This window comes from Ictalurus punctatus, chromosome 4, assembly GCF_001660625.3.
Source record: "Ictalurus punctatus breed USDA103 chromosome 4, Coco_2.0, whole genome shotgun sequence".
Lineage (NCBI taxonomy): Eukaryota > Metazoa > Chordata > Actinopteri > Siluriformes > Ictaluridae > Ictalurus > Ictalurus punctatus.
The window spans coordinates 15,083,982-15,096,485 of record NC_071284.1 but is presented as its reverse complement, the minus strand read 5'-3'; the positions used below and the strand labels follow the sequence as shown (position 1 = coordinate 15,096,485).

Here is a 12,504-nt window from a genome sequence, read left to right as displayed (position 1 = left end):
CAGGCCAGACCCATGGTAGACTTTATCAAACCAAACAAATGGTAGATTGTTCCAGGTTCAACCAATAGGCTACTTTCCTGGACCAGACACATGGTGGACTGTCTCAGGCCAGACCCATAGTAGACTGTTCTGGCCCTGACCCATGACGTAATGTCCCACCCAGACTCCTGGTGGACTGCCAGATATTTCTTACTATAATCACTGTCTTTTTGGATTACACATTCTCAAAATTCCTGATGTATGTGCGTGTTTATGAGTAGACTGACCTGTAAAGCTTGTCGTGGGAGTTGACTCCGGCAAAGGACTGGCTCCTAGTGATGGACCTGGCAAGGACCCGGCGCGTCGGCCGCACAGACAGGGACATGGTGGACAATGATCTGGAGGGGCTCCCTGTGGACACAAAGAAAATGGGAAGAAAGGGTTAAGGGATTAGCAGGTACACTGGTCAATCAATGAGTGCATAAGCACTTAACATTATTACGAATGTTATTAAATCTTATGTGCACGTGGTCCGTGGAAATAAAGTGGGGAAGTCGTAACTGAAAAAAGCCTACGTGACAGATAGGGACTGCTTAAAATCAAAATGGTCTAAAAGAAGACAGAGAGGTTTCCACACCATTACCCAAAACACTCATCTACTGTGCTTCACCATCATTTCATCGACATAATTGCCCTTCCATTTTTCCAAAGATTAAAGAATTTGCCACAATTCAGAGTTTGTTACTTAAAAGGGCATTAGGACCATACACCTTTTTGTGACACAGCATACAAAATATGTTATATAAACATGTCAGCTAGTTATGTGAGTCAGATTGAAACCGAAGATTCTCTTCCTCAAACCCGGGATATAAACAACTGTAAGCTGCTTGACAACGCTCCAATACAGACTGAGCTCTTAGGCTTCTGTTGTGTTGCTAAGTAAAGGCTTTATGTGGTTCCTGTTCCTGCGGAGAGAGATTGCTGGAGAGAGCACGATGGGTCACTACTTCCACTCTGGAAACAATGGCCCACGCGGAACTCAGGAAGACGGCGCAGAGCCTATCTGAATGACTGTGGAACATCCTGGACACCACCCGGGCAAAATCTCTTCCTTTAGGCCTGAATACTGCCGCTAACTCTAGACTCCAGTCTTTTCTAGTCTAGATAATCTGGCACTAGCTTCCTTGTCTGTTTTGTTTCTAATCAGTGGCCTATATCTGGAGACATCTCAAAGACACCCAAGTCACACACACATAGTCCAGAAACAACATGCAAATCACTCTGCCAAAACAGAAAGGACACAGTCATGATGGAAGACTTGAATTAGGAAAGTACCAAACCCAGACAGTCATCGACTCACCCAGCCTGAAACAATGCACCAGTACAGCATAAACAATATAAGCTCAGAAGAGCCTGGGCTGATAAGCAGGTAGGGCGTAAACTGGCTCTATAGAGAGTTCCCATGCTTCATGGCCTCAGAACCATATTCTCCAAGATGAAATCACCCAAATCACTCATTCTTAATTTTAGCAGAAAAACAACTACTAGTGTCTCCAGTCCAGTACTGATCCAGCCTTTCAGAACCAATATGTTACTCAACATTGATCATTTCATTCTTACAGTTAACTGTAATGGAGTTGTATGTATAGTTAATTTTAGAGGCTCCCCATGCCTGACCACAGTACACAAAGATCCACCATCCTAGCTACATAATAATCTGTTATTTCATCTCCCATTCCACCCCACAAAATGCCTCATCTGTGATTGTGCCATATTCAATGCAACAGCCTCCAATGACATCAGTCCTTACTATTGCTGAGACAGAGAAGAGGAGCTTAGCCACAAACACAAAGATCATTAGCATGTCTTTAGCACAATGTTACAACTGGTTCCAACACAGACAAAAACTTGACTAGAAGGGAGTTTAGAAGCACATCGTGGTGGTTATATTAATTGCATGAAGGAATTCTCAGAAAATATTTGTCATTTTGGGCAGCAGGAGTGACTTGAAGAAAAAAACGATTACTGTACCATACCATACATGGCAAATACATGACACATGAGAAATGGACCAGCATTTCAAAGATAATCCCATTGTAGTAGCAAGAAACTCCATTACAGTGTAGCTTTTTCGTTACTGTGTTGCAATTTAAAAAAAAAAAAAAATTCTGCCAATTATCAGTTCCTTACTTTCAATGTTAGACTAATATTTATAATTTTCATAGTATTTCGCATTCAAATTTTTACATACTTCCAACAGGCATTACCAGGGCTATGCCTTTTTCCATTACTGAATCTCAAATCGATTTCTATGAGACCTACAGCACATCACAAAAGGTGGAAAAACCATTATTATGCCACATACACCAATCAGCCTAGCTAGAACATTAAAACAGTGAATTACACTGATTATCTCGCTACAGTGGCACCTGTCATAGGGTGGGATGTATTAGGCAGCAAGTGAAGAGTCAGTTCTCAAAGTTGATGTGTTGGAAGCAGGAAAATGGGTAAGCGTAAGGATATAGTGACTATAACAAGGGCCAGATTGTGTGGCTAGATGACTGGGTCAGAGCATCTCCAAAACGGCAGGTTTTATGGGTGTTCCTGGTATGCTGCTGCTAGTACCTACCAAAAGTGGTCCAAGGAAGAACAACCAGTGAATCAACAACAGTATCATGGGTCCCCAAGACTCACTGATGCGTGAGGGAAGCGAAAGCTAGCCCATCTAGGCTGATTAAACATAACAGCTACTGTAGCATAAACTGCTGAAAACATTCATGCTGGCTATGATAGAAAGGTGTCAGAACACACAGTACATCGCAGCTTGCCGTGTATGGGGCTGCGTAGCCGCATACCGGTCAGAGTGCCCATGCTGACCCCTGTACACTGCCGAAAGCACCTACAATGGGCACATAATCTTCAGAACTGGACCATGGAGCAATGGAAGAAGGTGGTCTGGTTTTATTTTACATCATGTGTCACCAGGCTGCACTATAGGAAGAAGACAAGCCAGTGGAGGCAATGTGATGCTTTGGGCAATGTTGAGCTGGGAAACCTTGGGACTTGGCACTCATGTGGATATTACTTTGACATGTAACACGTACCTAAACATTGTTGCAGACCAAGTACACACCTACATACCAATAGTCTTCCTGTTCACTGGAAACATGAGCACATTAGTGGCCTAAGGAGGGAAATCTGGGTTTATTTTAAATCCATGGGAACGAGAGAAACAGTGTAGCTATTAAATCTGCATAAAGAGCTTTGATATGGCCACTTCACAACTCTGTACAGGCTGTAATCCTGTAGTCATTTCTATAGATTTGTACCTCCAAAAGAAGTGGTTTGACTCATTTTCAGATTCTAAGCCACAACATCATTTGCTCCTCAGTCAGATCTTATACACAAGTGGAGGCACTGCGATAGTCTCAACCTATGACACCAGTCTCAGATGTCTTTACACTTCTCTGGTTACAACTTCAGAATGTTAAAGCTTGTAATCTGATTAGATCTCTGTAATTCTGTGTATGCAGCGGTTTACAGCCTTTCAAAACGTATGAACACCACAACAACAAAAAAAGTTTTTCAGAGCAAGGTACTGTATAGTTACTAGTTAAAAAAATTATAATAATTTTAAGTGAACAGAATCCCGTCTTTAAAGGCTGTACAAGAGTTTTGCGTGAAACATTTCTGAGAGTTATTCTCACGTTTCCTGATGAGGTGTGGGAAAAGTCTGCCATGTCAGTCAAATCTCCTCTTTCTGTTAAGTAGGCAGTTTTTGGCCATGTTTACTGATGCAATGTGCCAGACTCTCTACCAAAGCTAGAGGTCTGACTTGCGAGACCAGTCATGCTATAACTTTTTAATCAGAAAGGTCAAGAAGTAACTTATTAGGTGATTAAAGTCCTGCAGTCATGAAATATAAATGTCTAAATAGAGGAAGACAGAAGAGTTATGATGTTTACTGGGAAGCCTACTTCTTTTCATATTTAGAATGGCATGTAGAGGGCAATAAGTGAGCTTTAAGGCCATTAGGGCGTTGACACAGTGCTAATCTAGGAAATAGCCACATGAAACAAAGCAGATCAAGTAAGTTTTTTTTTTTTTTTTCCACTTAATGCAGGATATTACACTCTCTGATATAAGCTGACCAATGACAGATCTCTGTGCGTCTACAGTCCCCAAGCCATTTTACTTCTGCTATTGAACATAATACCAAAATAGAACAAGTGCGAAAGTTAACCAGGGCAAATGATCTTTTGTATATATTTGTATAAAGTCCATCACTGATGACTACAACAAAAAAAATGAAGAACACTGTTTAACATTAACAACAAAGAAGGAAAAAAAAACACTTCAAACTACAGCATCTAAAGGAAGGTCAGAACATCCACCTAAACATGAAATAACAACATGCTTTAGATGTACATCTTTACCTGGATCAGCCTCTTCTTGCATGTTCCTACTTAACCAAGGCAGGCGACACATCTTCGGCCTCCCTAATGGTTGAACCTGTCGCTTTCCACCCTCCTACTGAGAAAACACGCCTCGAGTTCCAAACCCTGAGCTCCTGTTTGGCATCACAACTACCCGAGTCCCTGCCTGCCTGAGAAGAAAAGTTACTCTGGGCACAAAATCAGGATTTGATGAAAATCATTGCTGATGGCGTGAGTTTGAGAATTTGCATATGACGTACCATTGGCTACTATAATAACTGTGGCTTGACTCAGAAAATGTGTGTCAGGGTGTTTATATTGTTCTGTCTGTGTGGCCTTTTTCTAGAACTGTTCCACAGCAACAAAGCGAAATGGGGCCACCCACTGCCCAATAACACCACTCAGTGATAGGACACGTTAGCCCAAAGAGAAACACCATGTACACTCTCCTGCCAAGCTGCAATGTCCCATGAGGTTTGTTTATCATGACGGCTCAGTTCCTTACAAAGTTATCTGTCTTACTTAATATCAGGGGTCACAATACCACTTGGGCCTCACTGCTGACCTTGCAAATGTTTTATACAACCAGAAGACCAGTGAATCAGCCTTCTTTCAGTACGCATTTCATCACTTGTGGTAATGGATTAGAATGGAGCCCTCTTTAATCCCTCAAGGCTTTAAACACTCCAGGCTTACAGAACATTTCCCCCCCACTGAGTCTATGTATTTTGTCTGAAGCATCGCTGTCCTGACTAATCCGGAATAAAACTCTCTCTAAACTAATAATGTAGGGGGTTTCAAGGGTATATTGAATAACTAACGGTCCTTACCTACCAAAAAGGATTACTTGGAACCCTTTCTAAATGGGAAATACAGTTCTACATAGAATCTTTAAGGGCTTCTGCAGAGGGAAAACCGAAGAGTTTGAGGTTTACTAAAAGTGTATTAAAATAAACCCAGTAGAAGACAGCAGCTCAGACAAACCCTAAAACTGCAAAACATGCAAATGGCCAGTGGCTAGTTTAGAACAGCACCACTATGCTGTATCTGCTATGTGTTTACGAGCACTGTTACCCACCCTGGGTATAATTAGCCAGTAAGTCCTAATTTTCATCTAAAACGTTCATCACACTAGTGTTTAAAACAAACACAAAAACAGAACTCTCCTAAAAACCTGTATTTTGTCATATGCTATCGGGTTTAGGTAATAATTTTAGGCTATGCTGTCAGTCAAACTTGAAAAAAAAAATGTATATATTTTTAAATAAAATTTTTAAAAAAAAAAGGACTGACAGACTTCAGTCACCACTTTTAAATAATGGATCTGGAGCCTATTCCAGGAACACTGGGTGTGGGGCAGAAATTCACCCTGGATGGGAAGTCATTCCAGCTCAGGGCGCCACGCACGCACACACACACACACACACACACACACACACTCATTCACAACTAGAGGAAATTTAGAGACACCAAGTCACCTACCAGAATGTTTTTGGGAAGAGGCAAGATTTACATTTACAGCATTTGGCAGATGCCCTTATCCAGAGCAACTTACATTTCTCTCATTTACACAGCAGCAGTTGAGGGTTAATGGCCTTGCTCAAGGGCCCAACAGTGGCAGCTTGGCAGTGCTGGGATTTGAACTCTCAAGATTCCGATCCGTAGTTGAAAAATTTTAAAACACTGAGCTACTACTTCTCATTGACGTGAACATGCAAAACTCCATGCAGACAGCAGCCCAGGGTCAAACCGGGGACTCTAGAGCTATGAAGCGGATATGCTACCCACTGGTTTACCATCCTGCTCTCATTATACTAACTAAATATACTCATCATAAGTCAGCTAACAGAGAATGGGACCACAATATTCTATAGCGGCTCATTGCTTAGGGCACTGGACTACTGATCTGAAGGTTGAGAGTTTGAATATCAGTACCACCAAGCTGCCACTGTTGGGTCTGCTCAGAAACAGGAAATGGAATCATCCAGAGCATAGAAATACAATACAAGAGACAACTCTAAACACAGAAATGACCAAAATCAATCAGCATCATCTTACTTTGAGCAAGACTGTTAAATCTATCTGCTCAGATCAAGTGTATGTCACATTGGACAAAAGTGTCCACTAAAATGAGTCAATGTAAACATTCAGAAGGTTAGACTTCTTCTAGAACTATCTTTAATACCTTCATCACTTCATTCAGTACTACCTTTAGAAACCTGGGTGACTGTACACAATAATGATGTAAAAAACTAAAACATTGAATTGGTTGAACTGCACTGATACACAGAGAAACCAAATCATTTCTAGAGTTGCCACAATTAATCGATAAAATTCATAATAATCAATTATGAAAATAGTTGTCAATAAATCTCATTATCGATTAGTCGGTCTGCGCGCAGCACAGTGTACGTTTACTCACTGTGTTACTTCTGTTCCGAAAACACGCTTCGGTGAGTAAATACTAATGTTGTCCCAAAGTTGTACTGTACACTTACACTATGCACTGTATACTCTACCGTCTAGAGTATACATTTTAGAAAGGTAATATCGTCTCAAATGGAACACTAGCAGTTTTTTACTAACTGGAAGTATAAGCCGTTTCCTAGTCGACGACGCATGACATCATACGCATGTAATGTGACGCCGCTAGCTTTAGCGGATACCCAGAGTCCCCGACAATCACTTTCTTCAGTTTACTGTTTATGTCAACGTTACCTTTTATAAAAAGTAATGCATGAATACTATTACATAATATAAACTTATATATAATATAAACTAATATAGAAGTATTTATGCATTATTTTTATGGATGCACAAAAAGCACAAAATTAAACTACAGTCCTGGATGAATAATATATATATTCTTGTGTGTGTGTGTGTGTGTGTGTGTGTGTGTGTGTGTGTGTGTGTGTGTGTGTGTGTGTGTGTGTGTGTGTGTATCAGGTTCTTTTCAGTCTGACATAATTGGACAAACAGTTGTGTAAAGTTTTAGTCTGAAGTTCACATTTGTAACACTCATTTGTGGATTTTATTTTAAATAAACAAAAAAAAAAATGGTACTGAAAGCCTCCCCCCAGCCAATTAATTGAAAAAATATTCGGCCAACTAATTGATTATGAAAATAATTGTTAGTTGCAGTCCTAATCATTGGCCCGTCTGAAAAGTGGGCAAAGTACAAACATTTCTCCCTCACATGCATGCATGAAAATACAAGAACAATGCATGCGTGTGTCTTTTTCTGGATATATATTCACAAAAATACTTCATGTACATTTGCTTAAATGTGGGCTGAGATGCAATAGCATGGCTCTGACAACATACTGACAAATGGACAGCCTTTTTTTTTTTAAAACTGAGGCCAGGCTCAGTCCACATTCCATTCATATTCCAGATAAGATGCTGCACCCAGAGCATGTAATAGCACTTAGCACCCAGACCACAAGGGGCAAGGTAGAGAAGGGCAAGGGCTTTTAAAACAACAGTATGCTAAGAGGCATGTTAACATATCCAGATTCATCCTGAACCACTGAAGCATCAGGTTCACTTTACTGGTCTGCCAGCAAGATGTCAACCAGATTAATAATCATCTACACTGTGTAGGCTTACTAGTTGACAAATCAAGCAATAACTGACAGGTAAACAGCAAAGCTAATTTGCCGATTATCAACAAACATAAATGATTAATAAAAAAATTAAGATAAAGCTGAAAATAATATCCCTGCAGTAGTAAACTAGATGTTTGTTATCGACCAGGGCCACAAGGTTTAATAGCGTTTTAATAATATGGAAACCCTTTTCTTTTTTTTCTTCCCACCCCAAATATCCTTCCTTCCATTATTCCATTGAGACAAAAAGAAGGACGTGCATCTTTATGCCTGTATCCTCTTTCGGTGCCGCCTCACTCTTCAGACAAGAGAAGATCAACAAATTTTCTGTTTCTGTGTGTCAAATTCCAAAAACCTGCTATGTTAATTTCCAATGCTTGCAGCTTCAATCCCTATGGCTATAATGAACCAGTGACCCTTCGCTCTAGTGAGTGCTCTTAGAGCCCCTGCAAAAACAAGGCTTTGGTAAACCTGAGCTGCGTGCCTGAGGACATGTTCTGTCCTTACTGACCTCCTGTTCTGTTTAGGGTAGTCTACCCTGAGGTGTTAGACTGAGCTGGAGAATTCAAAGCGTATACACTCAGGTGTCGAGTCTCGCCTGCCGAGAACCTGATGGGACGTCCTACATGGCAAAACATTAATTCTTCCACAAAACAGTGAACACAAATTCACACATATGGACAAAGACAAAATGACATCTGTTAATCAAAGGGTCTTAAATACAAAGTGCACTCTTATGATTAACTGTCTCAATGTCCATAGCTTATTGGTTTCTAACCCTAGCCCAACTCCACCCCCTTGCCCCCAACACCACCGCTTTTCTTTCCGGATACTTAACATCAAGTACTCAGGTTTGGCTTTTAAAGGTCTGGAAAAATTACCTCAAAATGGGGAAACTGTGCTACAAAAACAGGACATGGAAGCATCCAGAGCATGAAACTATAATACAAGTGACAGCAAAACAATGACAGACCACATCAGAATCAAACATCTTGCCTTGTAAACAACAAAACTCAAACAGTGCAGTGGTGAGCAAGCTAATGACAGACCAGCCAAAGCCACAACATGTAAACACGTGAGCAAAACCAGTCAGCATCATCTGTACAGAGACCATCCGGCACAGTCGACATCACCAAAAAACATTTCCTGCCATTACCAACACGAACCTAGTCAGCCAATATGAAACCAATTTTTCCTCAAAGCATGACAGGAAAAGATTAAAATCTCTGATACAGCCAGCCACAAACTTCCTACTGAGTTCAAGAGTACCTCCATATCCACTGTACATGTTTGTCAGGCTTCGATTAGTTTGCACCAAAGGAGAACGGTTCTTCAGGTTGTTTCAGAATGGCCTCAGCAATCACTTTCAGAGAGAAATCAGTGTCCAGTTATGCTGCTTCATCCTCTCCTCTGATACTGAAAACTTTGAGAGAGAAAAGGCAGGCAGAATGAAACCAAGTCTATTCCAGGAAAAGGGAAGGCTCCCCCTCTCACCTCCTCCTCCTCCCTGTTTCCTGTACGCTTCCACATCTGACATCACGCTCTTCCTGCCTCTCCCTCTCGAAGCAAAAGTCCCTACGCCTTGTCCCGTGATAAACACCAACTTTAGAGTATCAGCAATCGGACACCACATCACTTTGCGGAACAGTTTCATTTAGATCAGGAAGTATTGTATTGATCTAAAAGTCTGGGGGGAAACCGATTAAACTGCTTTCATTCACTCAAAATCAGCTCAGCTAACATTAATGAACAGTGTGCTATCACTGCCTGATCCACTGAGTTCTTGCTGAAGCCAAAATAAGTTGGGATGAGTCATAGATGCCAAGAAAAAGTTAAGGTTTATCATCAACTTATCATCAAATTCAGGGAACTTCCCCTTTTGTCACACGCATGTGGTGAAAGACATTAAGTTTACTACAATCAGTCATAACATTAGAGCCCAGTACAGAGGCTCTACTGCATTATACGCCTTTGCCAAATCTACACAGCAGCTTCAATGTTATGACATTATGATAATGAAAGCCAATAAGGTGATTAGACCTGTTACAACTATGAGAATTCACCTGATTATTAGCTACCATACATACAATTGTGATTTATAATGAAATGGTCTTTTCTGTTTACTTTATGATCTTGTGAAGAACATACATATAGCAAATTTTGAAAACAAGCAAATTCATTTTGTCTGCCTTTTAGACTGTAATGCAAAGTGGCACACTGCGAATTAAAACATTTCACGTCATTGAAATATCTAACTTACTACTAAAGTGCACAGAGGTGTTATGAAACAATAAGCAAAGTACCACTGTGAATGTATAAATGAAAAAATATTTTAAACAAATAAAATATTAAATAAAATTAAAAAAAAAAACACAACAACAAACCAAAAACACAACAGCTAATTTGGTAACATGACCTCAAAACCAAAAGCATAGTGTCTGGTGGGTGTTTTTTTTTTTTGTTTTTGTATTTTCTGTTGTGTTTTTTTTTTGGTTAATGCATTTTGCACTTGTGGGCCACCGTATGTGTCCTTGTCTTCTCCAATTTTTAGAGACAGTAGCTAAATTAACGCCACACAAACGTAGCTAAGTCAACAAAATATTATTATGTAACATGAGAAAACATAATTACAAACAGCTCATAGCTTGAAGCATTCAGGCAACTTGACTGAACAATATCTTGACTGAATAAAATCATTAAGAATAAACCATCAAGCTACCCACATACATGTATACATTTACTGTATACATACAGTACTACATGTATATAAATAAATAATAGTAGCCAAAATACATGAATCTCGCCTACAAGATAGTAGGTAAGAACGCGGTTTCAGACACACGTCTTATTTTTTTGTGTTTACTTCGAGTATGACTTTAGTTAGATTAAGGTAATCAATAATCACTCAGTACGTTTACATGGACAACAATAATCCAATATTAACCCGATTAAGACAATACTCTGATTAAGAAACTAGCATGTAAACAGCGATTATTGATTGCCTTAATCCGACTAAAGTCATACTCGAAGTAAACACAAATCGAATTAAGACGTGTGGAATACTCCTGTTTTAGTCGCATTATCGACGTGTATTACAGTCATGTAAACACCTTAATCACACTATTAACGTTGCGTGAGTGTTTTCACTGCATTCTGTGACAGGACACGTACACACATGGCAGTGCTCAAACATTTTACGGCAAACAAAAGAGCACGGCTGCATCCAAAACCGCGTTCTTACTGACTATAGGCCTATCTTTTTTCTCCCTCTCTCCTTTCGCCGAGCCCCACACGAATTTATGGAGATACTAGAGATCCAGATCCTTTCTGCCTCTGGATGGAGCTCAAATCTTCTCTAATTCCAGACTGCTGGGACTACGGCTGCTCCTAACGCCATACAGACTTCATATAAATCCATAATTAACTTTTTCACAATATCTGTTGTTACCCAGATGAGGATAGGTTCCCTTCTGAGTCGGGTTCCTCTCAAGGTTTCTTCCTCTTAAAACATCTTAGGGAGTTTTTCCTTGCCACCGTCGCCACTCAGTGGCTTGCTCAGTTGGGATAAATTCACACCTTTAATATCTGTATACCATGTTGATATTTCTGTAAAGCTGCTTTGAGACAATGTCTATTGTAAAAAGCGCTATACAAATAAAACTGAATTGAATTGAATTGAATAGAATATAGTATGTGAAATGCATGTATATAGTAGGCGAAATACATGTATCTCGGCTACTATATAGTAGGTAAGTACGCGGTTTGGGATGCAGCCTACGGCTTCAAGCAGGCGTCTATTTACACGTAAAGCATGACAAATAATTAATCGCACTTGAAGCTTTCGTAAAAGTTTTAAATAAAAACACTCAAAACTGTATACGGTACCATAAAGACCAACTGTATGTTGGTATGTGAAATTCTGGGGGAACGTCGGACGGCGTGACGTAATGACGTGTGCCTTTAATTGATCTATGGTCTATAACATGTAAAACGGGAACATGAAAGGAATATTCTAAAAGCGAGTCATGTAAACACCTTATATGACACCTTATAAAACACCTGTTTTACATGTTATAGAACATAATTAGATTAACAGCCCACGTCATTACGTCCCCACACCACACCGTCCGACGTTCCTCCAGAATTTCACGTATTTTCATACAGTTTTGGGTGTTTTTATTTAATTTTTTATGAACGCTTTAAGTGCAGTTAATTACTGGTCATGCCATACGTGCTAATAGACAACTGCTTGAAGCCGTGGGCTGCGTCTCAAATCACGTACTTACCGTCTATATAGTAGCCGAGATACATGTATTTTTCCCCACTGCAGGCCTATAGTAGGCAAGTATGCGGTTTGGGACGCAGCTGAACTCTCTTGTTTGCAGTAAAACGGTTGCGCTGCCGTGTGTGATCGTGTCCTGTCGCAAAATGCGGTGAAAACTCTCACACGACGTTCATAATGTGATTAAGGTGTTTACATG

At 40.1% G+C, this 12,504-nt stretch overlaps 1 protein-coding gene across 4 annotated transcripts in view; it reads right to left on the bottom strand.

Moving 5' to 3' along the window:
* ripor1 (RHO family interacting cell polarization regulator 1) overlaps positions 1–12,504 on the bottom strand; it is a 92,934-nt gene that overhangs the window by 36,697 nt on the left and 43,733 nt on the right. For 2 of the 4 annotated variants that reach the window (XM_053678001.1, XM_053678000.1), the window contains exon 2: positions 267–390. In XM_053678001.1, coding sequence (XP_053533976.1) covers positions 267–364 — 98 coding nt within the window. In that variant the 5' untranslated portion in view covers positions 365–390. Of the gene's footprint in view, positions 1–266; positions 391–4,415; positions 4,551–9,292; positions 9,474–12,504 lie in introns of those variants that run through there. The other 2 variants (XM_053677999.1, XM_047153038.2) reach the window with 2 other exon arrangements.